Source organism: Notamacropus eugenii, chromosome 1, assembly GCF_028372415.1.
Source record: "Notamacropus eugenii isolate mMacEug1 chromosome 1, mMacEug1.pri_v2, whole genome shotgun sequence".
In the NCBI taxonomy this organism is placed as follows: Eukaryota; Metazoa; Chordata; class Mammalia; order Diprotodontia; family Macropodidae; genus Notamacropus; species Notamacropus eugenii.
The window spans coordinates 410,122,334-410,143,508 of NC_092872.1; the positions used below are offsets into that span (position 1 = coordinate 410,122,334).

Consider the following 21,175-nt stretch of genomic DNA (forward strand, 5'->3'; position numbering starts at 1 on the left):
AAATAACTTGCCCAAGATCTAAGTGATAGAACTAAGAGTTGAGCACACATGCTCTGACTTCAGAGCTCTTTCCAGTGAAAGATACTGGAAAGATATTTCTTCTTCCTCTAGAGGAAATGTTTATATGTGCATGTTTCTCTGTGTGTATGTACATATACATATATACACATGTATATGCATATATGTACATGTATATATGTATATGTAAGAGATGTACATATATGCACATGTGTGCATATATGTACATGTATATATACATATGAATGTATGTGTGTTAGAGATATACATATATATCACACACACACATACAAATAGGAGTTGCCAGGTCTAAATGATCATTAATGTAATTTTTTTTCTATAAAGTAAGTGGAGTTAATATTTCCCCATGAACTAAAAATGCCAAATTGTAATCATCAGGTTAATGGTAATAATATATGCCTTATCGCCCATCACTTGAACTAGTATAATAGCCTTCTAACTATTTTCCCTGCCTCCAGGCTCTGTCTCTCATCTCTGGTCTATTATGCACAACACTGCCAAAATCATTATACAGACCTAACCATTGCATTCCCTTGGTACTCAAAAATTTTCTCTTTGCCTATAGAATTTCCCAATTTAGACCACTCAATTGGAAAGTAGTCTATCCAAAATTAGATTTAGACCAATACCTTATATTCCACAATACATTCTAAATAGTTATGTGACCTTAATATAAAAAATCACACTGTAAAAAATAGAAAATAAGCAGATTATATACTTGTCAGAGTTGTAAGTAAAAGATATATTCTTAGTCAAACAAGTGATGAAGGCAATTATAAAAGAAAATAGATAACTTTGATCACATGAAACTGAAAAGCTTCTGTACAAACAGTGCACCTAGGATAAGAAGGAAAGTGATTAAATCGAAAAAATACCCTTTATCAAATTTCTTTGATAATTTCTGAAAAATTCTGATAATTTCTCTTGGTATCCAAGATACAGAAATAGTTAGATATATCTGTAAAAACAAAAGCTATTCCCCAATAAATAAGTTGTCAAAGGAATTTTTTATATCACTAATAATAAAAGAAATGCAAATCAAAACTCTGAGGTTTCACCTCACACCCTACAAATTGACAAAGGTGACAAAAGGTGGTAATAATCAGTGTCAAAGGGGTTTTGGAAAAATTTTCCCTCTAGTTAATTGTTGGTGGTGATATCAATCAGTACAACTATTTTGGGAAACAATTTGGATTTACACAAATAAAATCACTAACATCCATACCATTTGACCCATAGAATCCATTACAATGCTTATACTCCAAGGAAGTATAAGATAAGAAAGTCCCTATATATATATATATATATATATATATACATATATATATATATATATATATATATATATGTAAAAATGTGTTATCACTTTTTTTCTGATTGCAAAGGGAATTGCAAACAAAGAAAAAGACCATCAATTAGGGAATGGATAAATAAATTCTGGTACACAGATGTAAAGAAATTATTGTGTGGTAAGAAATGATGAATATGATGAATACAAAGAAGCATGGAAAGATATACATGATACAATGCAGAGTGAAGTAACCATGGTCAAGAAAACAATATATGCAAAGACTACCTCAACAGAAATTTTTAAAAAACACAAAACAATTAAAAAAAATGTATATTGGAAAATTACAAAGAACAATCATAGCTCCAAAGAAGAGATATGAATGGGAATCATCCACTCCACTCCTCTGCAGATGGGGGAAGTCCATGAGTGTAGTCCATTGCATTCATTTTCAGACTTTTTTCAATACATTGATCAGTTTTGCTGATTTTTTTTCCTTTAAAATATTATGTGTTGAATTATTCTCCCCCATCCAATTCAGCCCATGTCCAGGTCCTGCTGCCCCCAGGCCTCTGTCTCCATGTCACAATTTTTACTGCTGGCTTAGACAGTGGTGTTGTTGTTGTGCATAATGTCCTCCTGGTTCTAATCACTTCACTAAGCATGAGTTCATGTAAGTCTTTTCAGGTTTTTCTTAAATCTACATGCTCATTGTTTCTTATATAACAATACCATTCCCATTCTGTTATATTCATATACCACAACTCATTCAGTCATTCCCCAATTGATGAACATCCTCTCAATTTCCAATTCTTGGCTACCACAAAAAGAGCTGCTAAAAATATTTTTGTACATGTAGGTCCTTTTCCATTTTTTATGATCTCATTACAATACAGACCTAGTAGCTGTATTGCTGGATCAAAGGGTGTGTACAGTTTGATTGACCTTTGGGTACAGTTCCAAATTGTTCTTCAGGATGGTTGGATCATTTCATAACTCCACAACAATGCATTAGTGTCCCAATTTTCCCACATTTTCTCCAACATTTATCGTTTTCCTTTTCTGTCATATTACCCAATCTGATAGGTGTGAGGTGGTCCCACAGAATTGTTTTAATTTGCATTTCTCTGATCAATAATTATTTAGAGCACTTTTTCATATCACTATAGGTAGCTTTAATTTCTTCACCTCAAAATTGACCATTTATCAGTTGGGGAATGACTTTGATTCTTATAAATTTGACTCAGTTCCCTATATATTTGGGAAATGAGATCTTTATCAGAAACACAGACTGTAAAATTTGTTTCCAAGCTTTCTGCTTCTAATCTTGGTTGCATAGGGTATCTTTTTTTTTTTTTTGGTGTAAAACCTTTCAAATTTAATGTAAAAAAAATTATCTATTTTCCATTGCATAATACTCTCTATCTCTTGTTTATTGATAATTTCTTCCCTTGTCCATAGATCTGACAGGTAAACTAGCCCCTGCTTTCCTAATTTGCTTGTGGTATCACTCTGTATGTTTAAATCATGTCCCCATTTTGACCTTATCTTGGTATATGGTATGATAGATTGGTCTATACCGAGTGTCTGCTACACTATTTTCTAGTTTTCCCAGCAGTTTTTGTCAGATAGTGAGTTCTTATCCCAGAAGCTGGAATCTTTGGGTCTTTCAAACAGTAGATTGCTATAGCCATTTACTACTCTGTCTTGTGTACCTAACCTATTCCACTGATCTACCACTCTATTTCTTAGTCAATACCAAATAGTTTTGATGATTGCCATTTTATAATAGACTTTTACATGTGGTATGGCTAGGTCACCTTCCTTTGCATTTTTTTCATTGGTTCTCTAGATATTCTTGACCTCTTGTTCTTCCAGATGATTTTTTTACCCCTAGCTCTTTAATTAGAATATTTTTTCTAGTTCTATAAAATAATTTTTGGTAGTTTGGTATGACACTGAATAAGTAAATTAATTTAGATAAGATTATCATTGTTATTACATTATCTCTGCCTAGCCACAAACAATTGATATTTTTCCAATTGTTTAAACCTGACTTTATTTGTGTAAAAAGGGTTTTGTAACTGTTTCTATAGTTCCTGGGTTTGTCTTGGAAGGTAGATTCCTAAATATTGTATATTTTCTATAGTTATTTTAAATGGAATTTCTCTTTCTATCTCTTGCTGCTGGACTTTTTTGGTAGTGTGTGTGTGTGTGTGTGTGTGTGTGTGTGTGTGTGTGTGTGTGTGTGTGTGTGTCTGTAGAAATGCTGATGATTTATGTCAGTTTATTTTCTATCCTCCAACTTTTTAAAGTTGTTAGTAGATTTTTTAGTTACTTCTCTAGGATTCTCTAAGTATACCATTATACCATTTGCAAAGAGTGACAGTTTTGTTTCCTTATGCCTATTCTCATTCCTTCAATTTCTTTTTCTTCTCTTATTGTTAAAGCTAATCTTTCTAATATAATATTGAATAATAGTGGTGATAATGGGCATCCTTGTTTCACTCCGACTACCCAGAACTTTTGAAACAGACAACAAAGCACTGATCAAAGTGGGCAGGGACCTATTGTGGTCCAATCTAAGGGCTTCAGAGTAAACAGGGTTTAAGGTTTTAGGAAAGAAAAAAAGACAAAGAAAGAAAGACAGAAAGAAATGTTAGAAACATGCTTGACACTGAAAGGTATCAAGGAAAATTTATTACAGCAGAGTTCAGAGTAATTGAACAACTTGGCCAAAGTGAACTCCACCCCTCTTCAGGAGGAGGGAGTGCTGGATACAGAAGTGAGAGCATTCTTATACTGTTAGTTCAGGAAAGATCTTCCTGTCAGAGGACAGAATGATCTCTTTTCTTTTGGGTCACAATCTTTTGACACATCCACTATATGTTTTCCCCTAACCATGTATAGGCATGTCCCCCTCCCTTGTCATATGTCCCATAGTAAGAAAATGGAGGGATAATTTTATGTGGGTTGTGTCTGTTTATATGCATGAGGTTCATTGAGAAAGTACAAAGAAGAAAAGCTGTCTCCTGATTATTCTGGGTCATTTTCCTTTACCGGTTTAGACTGGTTTCCGACCTGGATCCCTTTATCAAGAACTTTGCGATTTTCTGAAGGTCATTGTCTGTCTCCTGATTAGTTGAATCCACCTGCAATCTGCTAGCTTCTTATTATCTGACATTCTCAATGACTTCAGCAACTAGCAACTCTGTGGAAACATCTCTTTGCTGTCTCTCGAAATCCCTCCTTTTCTTTCAATATGGGTTATGTTCCCATACTTTTTCCCCCAAACCCTTTTAACATCAATTCACATTCCTCATCTGATAGAGTGTTTCCTGTGGTTCTTTCCACTAAGATCTTAACATTTTCCTCCTTAAAATTTTATTTTCACATTTTTAATCCTCCTTTGCTCTCTTTCTCATATGAATTCTTCCCTTCACCTACCTCCCCTTTAAGTAGGAAGGTGGAGAGGCTGATTGATGCATTGACAAATTGCAAGGGGCAGTCCCCTTCATAAGTACAGAAACAGAAACCCAAAAGAAAAAGGTGAATCAATGAGTTGTCCATTTAAAGTTTCATCTAATACAACAGTGGGGGGGAGCATCATCATCTATTGCAGCTTTTTGGTCTGGATGTTCATTCAAGCCGTCTTCAACAGAGTATCTTCTCATCATCTTTTGTAGAAATCCTTTTTCCTGTGTCTATTCTCCTACAAAATTGACACTGACACAATTTATGGATTACCATTGTTAAGCATTGTACACTTTACCACTCTTACAAAATTAAAATTGGAATTTTAGCCGATTGTCTATTATTTTTTTCCCTCATCAAGAGGGTGAGATTTCACTATGAAATTAATACCAAGTTCCAATACTTACATAAATACAATAAGTGATCAATTATTAACACAGTACATATCACATCATGAACATTTCCAACTTCTGGTCATACTATACTTTTTTTTTTTAATTTAAAAGAATATGAATTTATAAAACAGTCGAATTTATCCAAAATTACATGCGTAAGTATTTAATTTTAAATAATCAAGGAGCAGCAGAAGAAAGTCAAATATGGTAAAAGACTTTATTAACAATAAATAAAAAGGATATTTTTAGTGCAAAGAATGCAGAAGGATTTCTCAAAAAAGATAGTAAAAGGCATCCCAATTTGCAAAAAATCAGGCCCAGTTCTACATGATGGATACAGTTAATCTCTACTACATAATACAACCTTTAGGATGAAATGCCTGCTTGCAAATCACATCTATTTAAAATGTGCTTAATTAGGAGGAGACAAGGCGTCTCTTGTAAAAAACTTCCTCGAGGAGTTTACCCACACAAAGGAGGTGAGCTAAGGGATGATATTTAGTGGGGATAGATGGATTAAATGAGTTTTGGGAATGGGTAGATATGGGCATGTTTAAAGGCAATAAAGAAGCAGCCAGTAAACAAGAAGAGATTGCAGGTAAATAAGAGTGGGGATATTAGAGGGGCAATCTTCTAGAGGAGAGGGAACAGAATGAGATCAGTGAGTACAGGTGAAGGGATTTGTTTTGGCAAGGAGAAGGGTCACAGCCTCATATGATATAGGGGTGCAGGAGATTGTGCCCGAAGGCATTTGAATGATATAAGAAAGGAGAGATAAGGGATCTCTTGGCAAATGGCCTCAAGCAGCAATGTGACATAGTCAAAAGAGGGCTGAATTTGGAGTTAGAGGTCCTGGACTCAAATCATGGCTCTACTTACATCACCTTAAGCAAGCCACTTAATGTCTCTGAACCTTAGAGTCCTTATTTACAAAATGAGGTTGTATTACAAACTCCTTCCATAGTCATCTTATGCTTAATTACCCCCTCCTTCTACAAAGATGTTATTGTTCTTTGTCTTTTGTTCTGGAAGAGGATCATGATATTGGGAAGGTGATGTCATGACTTGCAAGTGAATTCTATTTAAGTGAGACAGAGCTGTGCAAAGTCACCAGTCTCATTCTGTCTTTCAGTGGCAAGATATAATATAGATCAGGATGACTGGAGATGGCCCCCTGCTATGGAATATTGAGAGATGAATAACATAGTCTTCCTGTGCTGTACAAAGATAGACCCTGCCAGAGACAACAAGATCTTGGAGTGGGGACAACACCACTGGAATGAAGGATTGACACCTGATCAAGCCTGCCTTGGGTTGTTCATTATGGCTCACATAGCATTACTTTTGGAAGAGTCTGAGACCAGTCAAATTATCCTGAGTCCACATTGGATGTTTTGATGCATTCGTTTATATTCATTTTCAATACTGTGATTGAGGGACTGTATTTAGCTATGCTTTGTCAAATGAATTCAAATGAAACACAACAGTGAGAAGATGGATGAGAAGACTGCTTTTTCCCCCCTGAACAAGTGGGAGCATTGAAAGTCAATAATCTGGACCACCACTCACAAGGAGCAAAGTCAAAGGAGAAGTTATATTTAAGCTTGGAAACAGTGGGAGCTTTGGCTGATAATAGCAGATTCCCCTCAGGTGTTGACTGGTACACATGAAAGCTGGGCTATATGACTGCTTTATAGCTAATAGCTCTCACTATGGGTCATACATGTGTAACAATGCAAAGCACTTCCATAATATTTATGGTGTAAAAGACTAACCACATTTCCCTCTGTCCTATCCTGCCCTTCATTTGTTCCATTCTCTCCCTTGACTTGTCCTCCCACAGTAGTGTTTGCTTCTGATTATCCCTTTCCCCAATTTGCTGTCTCTTCTATTATGTTCCCTCTCCTATCCCCTTTCCCCTTGCCTTCCTGCAGGGAAAAAAAGATTTCCATATCCAATTGAGTGTATATTATTGTCTCCTGAAGCCAAATTCCATGAGAGTAAGGCTCAACTATTTCCTTTCATCACCCCCCTCTTCCCCTTCATTGTAGAAGCTCTTTGTTCCTTCTTTATGTGAGATGATTTGCTACATTCTACCTCTCCCTTTCTCTTACTCCTAGTACATTCCATTCAACCATAAATTTTATTTTTTAGGTATTCTCCCTTCATATTCAGCACACCCTGTGCCTTCTGTCTATGTATATATGTATGTATGTATGCATGTATGTACACACACACATATACACACATATATAGACATGTACATATACATACCTACACACATATAATATATACATACATACATACTCATACATACCTACAAATATATATATTTCCCCTAACTACCTTAATATTGGAAAATGTCTCATGAGTTACAAATAAAATCTTTCCATGTAGGAAAGTAAACAGTTCAACTTTAATGAGTTCCTTAAGACTTCTCTTTCCTGTTTACCGTTCCATGTTTCTCTTGATTCTTGTATTTGGAAGTCAAAATTTCTATTCAGCTCTGACCTTTTCAACAAGAATGCCTGGAAGTCCTCTATTTCATTGAAATTCCATTTTTTCCCCTGAAGCATTATACTCAGTTTTGCTGGGTAGGTGTTCTTGGCTTTAATTCTATCTCCTTTGACCTCTGGAATATCATATTCCAAGACCTTCAGTCCCTTGGTGTAGAAGCTACTAAATCCTGTATTATCCTGATTGTTTTTTCATGACACTTGATTTGTTTCTTTCTGGCTATTTGTAATGTTTTCTCCTTGACCTGGGAACTCTGAAATTTTGGCTACAATATTCCTAGGAGTTTTCCTTTTGGGATCTCTTTCAGAAGGTGACTGATGAATTCTTTTCATTTCTATTTTACATTCTGGGAATAGGATATCAGGTCAATTTTCCTTGATAATTTCTTGGAAGATGAGGTCTAGCCTCTTTTTCTGATCATGGTTTTCAGGTAGAGCAATAATTTTTAAATTATCTCTCCTGGATCTATTTTCCATGTCAGTTGTTTTTCCAGTGAGATACTTCACATCTTATTCAAATTTTTCATTTTTTTGGTTTTGTTTTATAATTTCTTGGTTTCTCATAAAGCCATTAGCTTCCATCTTCTCCATTCTAATTTTTAAAAACTATTTTCTTCAGTGAGCTTTTGAACCTCCTTTTCCGTTTGGCTAATTTTGCTTTTTAAAGCATTCTTATTCTCATTTTGTTTTTGGACCTCTTTTGCCATTTGAGTTAGTCTATTTTTAAAGATGTTATTTTATTCAGCATTTTTTTGAGTCTCCTTTAGCAAGCAGTTGACTCCTTTTTTATGATTTTCTTGCATTGCTCTCAGTTCTCTTCCCAATTTTTCTTCCATCTCTCTTACTTGATTTTCACAATCCTTTTTGAGTTCTTCCATGGCCTAGACCATTGCATATTTTTTTTTGCAGGTTTTGGATGTAGAAACCTTGACTTTTATGTCTTCTTCTGATGGTATGCTTTGTTCTTCCTCATCTGAGGGGGTAGAAGAAGATACCTTTTCATCAGGAAAGTAACCTTCTACAGTCTTATTGTTTCCCTCTTTGGGGCATTTCCCAGCAGTTCTTAGTGTTGTTTTTTTGTTTTGTTTTACATTTTCACCTTAATCATGTTGCATGGAAGAATTAAAATGAATGGGAGAAACCATGAGAAAAACCAAAGCAAATCAAAACAAAACACAAGAGAAAGTGTCTGCTTCATTATGCAATCCAATTCCATAGTTCTTTCTCTGAATGTGTATGGCATTTTGCCTCAAGAGTCCATTGGGAATGTTTTAGGTCCTTGCATTGCTGTGGCAGAGTAAGTCTACCAGAAAAATTCCTCTCACTTTGTGGTTGTTGCTATGTACAAAGTTCTCCTGGTTCTGCTCCTTTCACTCAGCATCAGTTCATATAAGTCCTTCCAGGCCTCTCTGAAGTCTTCCTGTTCATCATTTCTTTTTTTAAAAAATTATTTCATTAGTTTTCAGTGTTTTTCAATCACTTCCAGATATATTAGCTTTTTTTAAAAAAAATCATTTATTTTTAGATTACAACATTCATTTCCACAAAATTTTGAGTTCCAATTTTTCTCCCCATCTCTCCCCTTCCCCCATTCCATAACACCTTGCATTCTGACTACCCCTTCCCTCAATTTGCCCTCCCTTCTATCATGCCCTACTCTTCCTTTATCCCCATCTTCTCTCTTTTCTTGTAGGGTAAGATAGATTTCTATACCCCATGACATATATTTCTTATTTCCTAGTTATATTCAATAAAAATTCTCAACGTTCATTTCTAATACTTTGAATTAAAATATCTCTCCCTTTCTCCCTTCCCACCCATCCCCACTGAGAAGGAAAGCAATTCAATACAGTCTATATATGTGTTATTTTGCAAAAGACTTCCATAATAGTCATGTTGTGTAAGACTAACTATATTTCCCTCCATCCTACCCTGTCACCCCTTTATTCTATTCTCTCATTTGACCTTGTCTCTTCCCAAAAGTGTTTACTTCTAGTTACTTCCTTCTCCCATTTTCTCTCCTTTCTATCTTCCCCATCACCCCACTTGCCTCCTTCTCCCCTACTTTCCTGTAGTGTAAGATAGATTTTCATACCAAATTTAGTGACCATGTTATTCGCTTGGTAAGCTATATGTGAAGAGAATATGCTTCACTTTTCCCCTCTCACCTCCTCCCTTTTCTCCTCCATTGAAAAAGATTTTTCTTAACTCTTTTATGAGTGATAATTTGCCCCATTTCATTTCTCCCTTTCTCCTCCCAATATATTCATTTGTCACCCCTTAGTTTTATTTTTTATAAATATCATCCCTTCTGATTCAACTCAACCTGTGCTCTTTGTCTATATGTGTGTGTGTGTGTGTATAATCCCTCCACCTACCCAAATATTAAGAAAAGTCTCAAGAGTTACAAATATTATCTTTCCGTGTAGGAATGTAAACAGTTCAGCTTTAGAAAGTGCTTTATGATTTCTCTTTCCTGCTTCTCTTGATTCTTGTGTTTGAAAGTCAAATTTTCTCTTCCATTCTGGTCTTTTCATGAAGAAGGATTGAAAGTCCTCTATATCATTGAATGAGCATTTTTACCCCTAAAGTATTATAGTTACTTTTGCTGGGTAGATGATTCTGGGTTTTAATCCCAGTGCCTTTGACTTCTGGAATATCCTATTCTAAGCCCTTCAATCCCTGAATGTAGAAGCTGCCAGATCCTGTGTTATCCTGATTGTATTTCCACAGTACTTGAATTGTTGCTTTCTAACTCCTTGCAATATTTTCTCCTTGACCTGGGCGCTCTGAAATTTGGCCACAATATTCTTAGGAGTTTCTCTTTTAGGGTCTCTTTCAGGAGGTGATGGGTGGATTCTTTCAATATTTATTTTGCTCTCTGGTTCTAGAATGTCAGGGAGGTTTTCCTTGATAATTTCATGAAAGATAATGCCACTGCCTGGGGCCTGTGCTGGGGGAGACCCTGCTCTCCTCTTGCCCAGAAGGGAAAACCCTCTCACTGACCTTTGAAGCTTTCTTTGGTGCCTGTGGGTTGAGGTATCTGAGACCCTCTCTGTTGGTGATTCTGCCATGGAGGACGGTTTCAGTCATGTTCCTCCCAGTGCCACACAGCCAGGGCTGGGCTTTGCTTTGCTCAGTGTCCCATGGGATAGACCTATCCTGTCAGCCTTCCAGGTTACCTTTGGCTGGAAATCTCTTTCACTCTCTTGTTCTGTGGCTTCTGATGCTCTAGAATTTGTTGACAGTCATTTTTTACAGGTATTTTATGGGCTGTGGGCTAAGAGCTATAGCATGTGTGTCTTTCTATTCTGCCATCTTGGCTCCACCCCTCATATGTATTAGATTTTCCCCCCTCCCTCCCCTTCTTTCCCCCATACTTCCCCACTTCCTCCCTGAGATGGCATACAATTTTACATAGGTTCTACACATATATTCCTATTAAATACATTTTTACCTTAGTCGTGTTGCATAGAAGAATTACAATGAAAGGGAGAAGTCATAAAGCAAAACAAAACATAATACAAAAGAAAATGGTCTGCTTCATTCTTCAGTCGAATTCCATAGTTCTTTCTCTGGATGTGGAAGGCATTTTGCCTCAAGAGACCATTGGGAATTTTGTAAGTCCTTGCATTTCAGTGAAGTGCTAAGTCTACCAGAAAAATTCCTCACACATTGTGGTTGTTGCTGTGTACAAAGTTCTCCTGCTTCTGCTCATTTCACTAAGTACCAGTTCCTATATGCCTTTGCAGGCCTCTCTGAAGTGTTCCTGTTCATCATTTCTTCAGACACCTGTTCACCAAGAAAGTAACTTTCTATGGTCTTATTTTTTTCCCCTTTTCTGGGCATTTTCCCAGCCAGTTATTTGACTTCTGAGTTTCCTTTCCACACCCACCTTGCCTCCAAATCTGCCCAGCTAGTGCTTGAGGGCTGAGATTCAAATGCTCCTTCCCAGCTGTTCAGCCTAGAGGCCGATGAGCTACCCAAGTCTACTTACCTTTTGCAGGTCTTCGGAGGCCAACCAGATAAACATATTCAGAGAAGAGACTTTCCAGAGTCAAACAAGGGTTAGGCTTTATTCAGGGTCTTAGTTACTGATCCATATGCAGGGTGAATTCTTCCTTAGGTGAGAGGAATCCTCCTCCTCCCATGGGGCAAGGACCATACAGCAAGAGGATGGGAGCAGAAGAGGAGAGGGACCCTCTTCCCTCCAAGGGCCCCGCAGCAAGAAGAGCCCTGGAGGGGACTCCGAATCCAGAAGAGGAGCCTTCAGGCTTTCCTATCCCTACTTAAGCTCTCCCAGCTGCATAGTTTGCACGTGAATACCATGCCTGCTCTCAGCCCCTAGCTAATTAACAACAGGTGTGCTCAGACCATGGGCCAGTCTCAAGGGTGGGATGCTCTCCCCAGCAAGTTTCCCACTGAGAAGAGGTGGAAATGCATGAGATAGCCCATGTTTCACGCCTCAATCCCCAGCTGTTCCCTGGGGGGCCTTGTGAGAACTCTGAGGTTTAGAGGTCCTCACTTTTACCTGCCAGAGACTGTCCACGTGAAAACTGAGCTTACACCCCCAACACCCAGCCTCAGGGCTTTCGGTGGGGGCAGAGCTGCTATTCAATGTGAGATTAAGTTCAGGTGCTCTGGTGGGGGTAGGGCTGCCACATGGGGCTCAGTTCCCTCAGGGGGTTTATGTAGAGACCTTCAACAATGGATGCCAGCTCCTGCCTGCTTTGGGAGTCCTTGTCTGCTTCTGCGTCTGTTGCTGCCTCCCAAGGGGGCCTGAGTCATGGAGAACACGCCACACCCCTCTCGGTCAGCCAAAGGGACCCTGTCACTGACCTTCGGCACCTGTGGGTGGAGAGACCTGCACTGCTGCTGGAGATTCCATCCCTGAAGCCTGCTCTGATCTGCTCCCACCCCCTTTCCCCCCATGCTGCGCAGCCAAGGCAGGGCTGGGCTCTGCTCCAGGTCTGGTGCTCGACAGACCTTTCATGTTGGTTTTTCAGGGCTCTCTGGAACAGATGATATCTCCTCCACTCCATTGTTCTGTGGCTTCTCCTGCTCCAAATTTTGTTGGGAGTTCTTCTTTACAGGTATTTTATGGGCTGTGGGTTCAGAGCTAGCATATGTGTATCTTTCTACTCCGCCATCTTGGCTCCTCCCCCTCTTCATGGTATTTTTGTACCACTTCTTATATAAAAAGTCAACCTTCTGCCCTGGGTCCTGTGCTCCCCTTCAAAATAAAAGCCTGTGTTATAAACTGTTAAATCATAGTCACAGAACTGTAAATCTAGAAGGGACCTCAGAGGCCTCATCCAACCAATCTTTTTACTTGAGATGGAAATTGAAGCTCCATGAAGTGAAATGACTTGACCAAATCACACAGAATGTGACCAAATTGGGAGGTTTGTTTATGTTCTGGATTGTTTGTAAGAGCCATCTCCTCCTTTCCCTTCCATTTCTTTGTTCTTTTGCATTTCTTTTATTTTTTGGTAAGACAATTCATGTGAAGTGACTTGCCCAGGGTCACACAGCTAGTAAGTGTCAAATATGTGGGGTCAGATTTGAACGCAGGTCCTCCAGGGCCAGTGCACTGTGCTACCTAGCTGTCCCCATTACTTTTATTTCTTATTCTTCTTATCTCTGTCCTTCATCATCTTATGACTTTATCCCTTTTCCTCTCCTGGTTGATTGACATGATACTGAAAGGATCCTGACATGGTCTCAGAAGGCCTGTGCCCAGTCTCTTGGATCTCATGATCTCCACAAGTACAAACTTTGGCATGTCTAATGATAATTATTTACTATCAGTTTGAATCTCAGTAAGAGCCAGAGCCTGAACTAATCAACCAGAAGAGCCTGGACCTAACAGCTTCTTTGTTCTCTGAAGTAAATTCAGAAAATACTTCTTCCTATGTCAACAAGGCCAGATTCGGCTTACTGAAGAGCATTTTCCTCTGTTTATGGCCATTAAGGATGAGACCCTTAACCCAACACACTATCTTGAATAATGGAACTTTTTCTTATCTTAATCTTTTATGGACATATACTATGTTATGACATGTTAATGGTAAAGAAAACACAGATATCCTGGGTCATAATTTCAACTGACCATTTGTTAACTCTCTTATCTTATTGTATTTACCAGCTATTCAATAAGAACATTCCTTTCTCATAACATGGTTAAACATATATGGAGATCATAAATTTGAGTGACATGGAGACTCTGAGTTGGGTTTGTTCTAAAACATACTCAAGGCTGGTCATTCTTGTATCAGAAAGAAGTTTCCTTCTGACTCCATGATCATGTATCTCCTAGCTTTAAGGGAATAAACAGTATGGATTTACATTATCACTTAGCCTGTTTGCCTCTTTGACTAAACTTTCAGGTCAGCACATACAACTGGGAAATAAGAAATATAGACAATGGGGTATGGAAATCTATCTTGCCCTTGAAGAAAATAAGGGAAAAGGAGATGGGAGGGAGAGATGAAAGGGAGAGTAGATTGGGGGAAGGGATAAGCAGAATGCATGCCATATTGGGTTGGGGGGAAGGGGAGAGATGGGGAAAAAATTTGGAATTCAAAATCTTGTGGAAAAGAATGTTCAAAACTAAAAATAAATTAATTTTTTAAAAAGGAGAAAATTTGTAGGGGGATTATAACTTTCAGGTCGACATTTTGTAACAATTGGGATCTTATTGTCCCATGGATTCCTTGTTTTCTTTCATACTAACAGAATTCAGCAAAATATATTTTTTCCAGTGAATTTTACTTTTATTCCATAAATAGTAGTGATGATCAAACAAACATTCTGAAGGAGAATTTCCTGGAAAAACAGATGTCTTGTGCATTGATCTTCTAGTTGGAAGGAAAGGAAACAGAGAATATTTCAGAACAGTTGCTTTAATTCAACACTCCCCATAACGTACAAATCTGATTTTTTTATTGCTCTTCCTGTGGAATGAGAACAGAAAGTTAAGTGAGGAACACTAGGCCACAGGCCCATTTTCTAGAGTCATACTATAGAACCTCAAAATGAGCTTAGAGACCTACTGGTACAGTTTTGTCTTCTTTGACAGAGCAGGCAACAATGGAACAGCCTGCCTTGGGAGGTGATAAGCAGAAGTAAGATGACCACTTGGCAATGTGGTCATAGAGGAGGAGGTTTATGTACTAGGTAAAAGCTAGGATTTGATGGTCTCTGAAATCCCTTTTAGAGTCTGTATTTATGTAACTCTATACTGCTTTCCTTCTCTGAACATACCCAGAAAACTCATTAACTGCTTGTTTTTTCTTTAAAATGTTTAACTGATATTCTTTAAAAAAATCACTGCCAGGACAAAAGAGAAGACGGAGACAAGGGCAGGGAGGGAGGATAGAGGAGAGAGCAGATAGGTCACAGGGGCAATTAGAAAGCTTGGGTCTGGGGGGGGAGGGGAAAAAAGGGGAGAAATTTGGTAACCCAAAATTGTGTGAAAATAAATGTTAAAAGTTTAATTAAAAAAAAAATAGTAAAAAAAAAAAAAAAGACAAGAGCCAAATTTCAGAGCCTTGTAAAGACTAGCTCTCCATGTCCTGCTAAAACAAAACTGACAAGCGTGGGTTCAACTTATTGAAGCTGTCTGGGAGGTGAGACATTTATTAACATGGATGGGCTGCCTCCTGAGATATCCCTGCTGATAAAGGGCTCAGCTGAGTGAATTCCTTCTCTAAAAGCAGTAAGCTTTCACTTTCCTCTAAAATTTCATCTAGTCTTTCCTGCTGAAAGGACTTTGCTAAATAAAGTGGTGCTCTTAGAAAAAAAAAAATCATTGCCAAATCTCAATTTTCTTTCACTCCCTCACCTGCCCTTTCCTCCCTGTAGAACCCTAACAACAAATAAATACATCACAAAGCATATAATCAATACATTAATCCTAAAAATATGATTCATTTCACATTAATGGTTTACCACTACCCTGGAAAGAGACAAGAAGAATGTTTTTGACTATCAATTTTCTGAAGTCACCTCCTATTTCTTTTAAAAGGGCAATAATTTATGGTTATCTGTCAGTAAACACCATATTTCTTTTCTGACTTGGTCTTTACTAGGAATTTACTAGGAATTTCAGAACCTAATTCTTCAAGGTTCTGTAATTTCATTATAGGAACTCCTTCCATTGAAACATTGAATGTATATAATCCCTTCCATCCTTTCTAGCTGGTCTTGGTGGATAGGTGTGACCAAAAAAATTTATCATCTGGTAGCCAACTTTCTCATAATGAGTCTTGCTGATCTTAGATAGGCCAGTGTCCTGATGACAGCCAAAGAGTCTGTTGCTGTACTCATGCTTGAAGATTTTTCTGCATTGGTAGGACCTAGTCAGAAACTTGCACACACCTGAAAGAACTTTCAAGAGTTCAGGGCCACCATGAGGTATCAGAGAAGTACTTTAGTTGAGGTATGGAGATACGTTAGAGATAAAGGACACTGGCCTAAATGAGATGTAAATGTGACATCCTGATTGGAAGGGAATTCCAAGATAGGATATGACCAGACCAATGGATTCTAGTTCTCTTAACCCTCTAGATGGGGTCAGGAAAAGAATAGTGATGATGATAATATAATTGATACTTATACAGTGCTTTAAAATTTGGAAAAAGAGTTATATGTTTTATATATATGTTATCCCATTTCAATCTCATGTTATCCTGTGAAGTAGGAGGAAATACAGATATCATTATTCCCATTTTACAGGAAAGGAAACTGTGGCTTGGGAAGCTTAAATGCCTTTGCCAAAGTTACATGGTTACTTAGTTCCATAGTGGTGTATTTGACCTCTAAATTGAACTCTCAATCCATTAAGCTACCTTTTGTCTGACTTCATTAATCTTGCTCCTGGGAATTACTATTGGCATTTTGTTTGTATGTGTTGGGATGGGGAAGGATAGAGGACAGAAGAAATGAGGCAGAGAGGGGTGTAGATCATCTGACCAGATGGCACATCCTGATCTGATAGTTGGGATATACTTTAAGGATATGGAGCAAGGGTCCCTTGGACCCTGACCTTATTCATAAAGCTAAAAATGTGTTAACCACTTCCCCCCACCCCCAGTCATTCTCTTACTTTCCATTTGATGCCTGTACTTACCTAACAGCAGAGCAAAAGAAACATGTATTGGAATATGTTATTCCATCAGAACCACATATTGGATCATATATTTGCATGCATTTCACGACCTTGCCTGCTGGTAATTTTTTAAAGTATCTGCAGTCAACCTGCAAAAGCAGTAGTATGTGTTATCTCCTGTTTGGATCAAATGTTCTTTGGAAAGTCAGGTTACTAAAAGCCTGGGGGTACTTATATCTCTGCATCCAAAAAAGAAAATGGGTTGGAGACACACTGGAAATCATCGCCTTCAACCTTAACACACTTACCGTCAAGCCCCAGAGATCAGTTTTCCCTGTACTTCGTAGTCAAAGGGTGGGGGCAGCTAGGGTTTCTAGAATTCTAATCTTCAATTCAACAGACATTTATTAAACATCTGCTCTGTGCAGAATAAGGAGCAGAATGGCAGAGTAGAGAGATGGTCAGCTTTGTAGTCAGGAAGACCTGGGTTTAAGTTCTGCACTTAACCTCTAGGGCTCCCAGTGACCTCTTCATTTTTAAGCCTATAAATAATAGTTAAGTCATTGATCTACACTGAAAGAGCAATTTCCAGGCCAAGAGTTCCCTATATCTTTGTTTTCTGATTTAAGATCTTGAATAATACCTATCATACTTGAATATTCTCAACTGTTGGCCCCCATGTACCTGGATTCTACTAATCTAAGTCATAACTTTACAATTTACATTTGAAGAATGACCAGTTGAAAGTTTGGTTGTTGTCCTGACTCAGAACACCTTGTGACAAGGAGTCCTTTTATCTAATTCATTTTGCAGTGATTGTCACACAAAATAATTTAATTTAAATTTGGCATTGCATTCATCCCACACGCATTGTTATCATAAGGAAGAAATCCAATAAGAAAAGGATTGGGGACTGGGGAAAGCAGACTTACTCGTTTTCTATAGGCTGACTCCACATCTGGAAGAGAAATAAAGAAGGCTGGATTAAGCAAAACCAGAACGGTCTGGTGAGTGACCCAAGAATACTTTTCCTCTTTCACCATAAACTTTAGAAAGTACTTTCCTCTAATGTGACTAGAAGTTCTATGTAGTAATAAGGAAGCAAATGACTTCTTTCCTCGATCCAACTTCTGCCTCAGTTTCTACTTCTGTAATATGAAGGGATTTTGAATACCCATTCATCTCTGAAATTCTATGTTCTAATGTTTGTTGTAGTTCAAGCAGTTTCCGTTCTGTCTTCTAAACCCATTTCAAGCTGTAACATTATGTTTTAAAGTCCACTTAAGCCTTAAAAGTCTATTTCTATGATTGCTTACAATTCTGCTTTTCTGTAGACTAAGTTACCTTGCCCTCTAATTTTGTCTATTTTACTGACTATTTGAATCCTAACAATCTGATTTCTCTCTCCTTAGGTCCTTTTCCAGTCATGGCATAGCGTGATTTCTCTTAAAAATCCAGAAAAGCTTGCTTGTTTCTTTTTAATGCTCTCATTCTGAAACAGAAAACTGTCTACTTTTCAAATATCTTTATTCTATACTGTCTGACCCAATTGTAAGAGGACAGCTAGTGCAGGGCGCTAAGATCATACTGGGAAAGAGATACTCACTGAAGATGGGCATTAGTGCCAGCATTAGGAACACGCATGCAGCTGCTACCTTCATGGTGTAGATAGTGGCAAAGAGAGTGAAATGAAACAAATCAAGGTTATCTGCTCTGTGCCTGATCACCAAGGGGCCAGCAAAATATGTACAGATAGGAGTTCTACCTTGATTGGGCAACCACCTTGTATAAGAGCCAAGCATTGGAAACAGATACTGAATGACTTCTAGTTAACTCCCTTTTTAGTGTTTCCTGTAACTCAGAGGCAGGAATGAAGGGATAGTACCCAGAGTCCTGAGCTGGATTAGTTATTCTAGTCTAGTTTCTATAACACATTAAGTCAGGAGAATTTCCTCAAATAGTCATACCTCATGCTTTTATAGTGCTTCCTGATTTGTAAAGTACTTTATGTATTTAATTTCATTTTATCTCTCAAAGCCAGGGGTGGGGAACCTGTGGTCTTGAGGTTACATCCTTACATGGAGCCTTTTGACAGAATCCAAATTGTGAAAGATTTGTTGTGTAAAATTGGAATTCAATCGAAAGGCTAAACTTAAGGATTTGGAAACCCACACAGGCCACAGGTTCCCCACCTTTGATCTAGGCTATGCCTTTTTACAGGTGAGAAAACAGGTTCACAGAGGTTACATTATATGCTCAAAGTTTCATAGTTTGTAGATGGTGAAGCCAAGACTTGACACCAAGTTTCTGAACTCAAAATTGAGTCCTTTCCCTACAATTTTATGATACTTCCCAGAAAGTAGTTAGCTCCCCACGTGTGGAAATGGTCTGAGACCAGCTATTTATTTATTGAAGATGTGATGAGTGGCATTCCTTCATGCATGGAGAGGCTGAAAGAGCGACTTAAATATGCTGTATGATTAGAACTGAAGGGGACCTAATGAGATAGATTTATAGGACTACCTGTTCTTATTATAGATGGCAAAACTCAGGCTCCAAGAGGGGAAGTAAGAAGGAGGTAGTGGCAGACCTGGGATTAAAGAAACAAATAAGCCTGGAGTTGAGGTTGTCTTTAGGAAGCTTTCTACCCCATGAATGTGGGTAAATAGTCCCTATCCTTCTCTTATGTAGTAGTAGCAGAACTGTTTGCCGTGACTAGAGGGAAACAATCCAACCAGGTGAGATCTTGTGACACACTTCCTGGCTAGGGGCTCTGGCTACTTGGGTGGTTTTTCCTACATGTCTGAACTTATATACCCCATGTTCTGTGAGTCTCTGGGAAAGTCTCTTGTTTTGAGCTGTGAGCTGATGGAATTCTTAGGCACAGAAAAATAGAAAGGGTTTAAGTGGTGATAGTCAACCTGTAAAAGCAATAATATTTATTATCTCCATTTTGGTTCAAATGGCTTTTTCAAAGTCAGGTCTTTATAAGCAGCTTGTTGGTGAGAGCCTGCCTCAAGTCTCTCCCTACTCCAATCCATCTTCTATTCAGCCACTAAAGTGGTTTTCTCAAACACAGGTCTGACCATGTCATCTCCTGTTCCCTATCAATAAACTTCATTGGCTCCCATTAATCTCTAGGATGAAATACAAAATCCTCTCCTTTTGACATGTAAAACCCTTAATAATCCAGTTCCCTTCTTTCTTTGCAGTCTCCATATGCCTTATTCTTTACCATGTACACATTGATTTAGTGATGCTGGTTTCTTTGGTGTTTAGGGAAAAAGACATCCTATCTTTTAGCTCTGAGCTTTTTTTCTGTCCCCCATGACAGTAATACTCTCTCTACTCAACTTTGCTCACTGATTTTCCTGGGCTCCCTTTAAGGACCAACTACATCTCAACTTTTTAAAAAAATTTAAACAAGAAGTTTAAACAAGAAGTTCATTTTAACAACAAGATTTTTGACTTGAAGGGAAAACAATCTAGGATCAATATCTTTTTAGTAATTTATCCCTACTGAGAGACAGAGATTGCCCTACATGTAACAGCTATGTACAAAAAAGTTACAAAATTGTCCTTGGTTTTACAATGATAAAAGAAAAAACATTGAAATTATCCAATCAAAGAAGGATTTTTTTGAATGTTTCTATTTTTGTTGTTGTTGTTGTTGTTGTTACATAGTGAGAGCAAAACAACTCAGTGGAATGTAAAGATAAAAGTTGAAACAGCATGCCACTAATGGAGGAAAGGGATATTTTCACAGAACCAGTTTGTTTTTCCCCCTCCCCATCTACATTTGATGTTGATCAAAACATACCATTGGCCATTTTAGTTAAAAAAAATATGCGTTATGCTTGTGCACATACATTAGCTACTTTATATACAATAAAGGAATGGGAGCAGGGAATCAAAGAAGAAAGAAAACTATACTGCTATAGTCAGGATGTGGATGAACCAAATCTTGGTTTTCTAATTGTGGATGTATCATTTTCCTTGGGAGCACAATTCTGGAGTAGAGTTTTAGATTTCTTTTTAGTAAGGGGCTCGTCTGCTGTTGGAATACATCAACTGTATCTTCATTTCCAAGTGTGCAGGTGTGTCTGTTTCATCGATTGGTTGCCCATCAAATCAGAATCTGATCTGCCTCACTGACAGCCTGTCGTTCACAATAGGCTTTCATCAGTTTACTAAGTGGTGTGTGCCACTTAATCTTAAATTGCACCACCGAACCATCTTGCCCTGCCACCTTCAAATTAATGTGGTGGTTGTTTTCAGTCTTGACTCCTTCCTTCGACTTTTCATTGTCCATGGCGGGTCCCAGGGTTTCCTCAGCGGCCCGCTTGACAAA

At 38.0% G+C, this 21,175-nt stretch overlaps 1 protein-coding gene and 1 long non-coding RNA gene across 2 annotated transcripts in view; one reads left to right on the forward strand and one right to left on the reverse strand.

Moving 5' to 3' along the window:
• LOC140518690 (uncharacterized) overlaps nucleotides 1-21,175 on the forward strand; it is a 96,782-nt gene that overhangs the window by 15,119 nt on the left and 60,488 nt on the right. The gene's annotated exons all lie outside the window — the stretch shown is intronic.
• LOC140518687 (serine protease inhibitor Kazal-type 9-like) lies at nucleotides 14,467-18,607 on the reverse strand. Its single transcript, XM_072631031.1, has 4 exons — nucleotides 18,431-18,607; nucleotides 17,757-17,782; nucleotides 16,846-16,973; nucleotides 14,467-14,668 (listed from the first exon to the last, which is right to left on the reverse strand). Exons 1-4 carry the CDS (start codon nucleotides 18,483-18,485, stop codon nucleotides 14,623-14,625), a joined length of 255 nt encoding a protein of 84 aa, XP_072487132.1. The 5' UTR covers nucleotides 18,486-18,607; the 3' UTR covers nucleotides 14,467-14,622.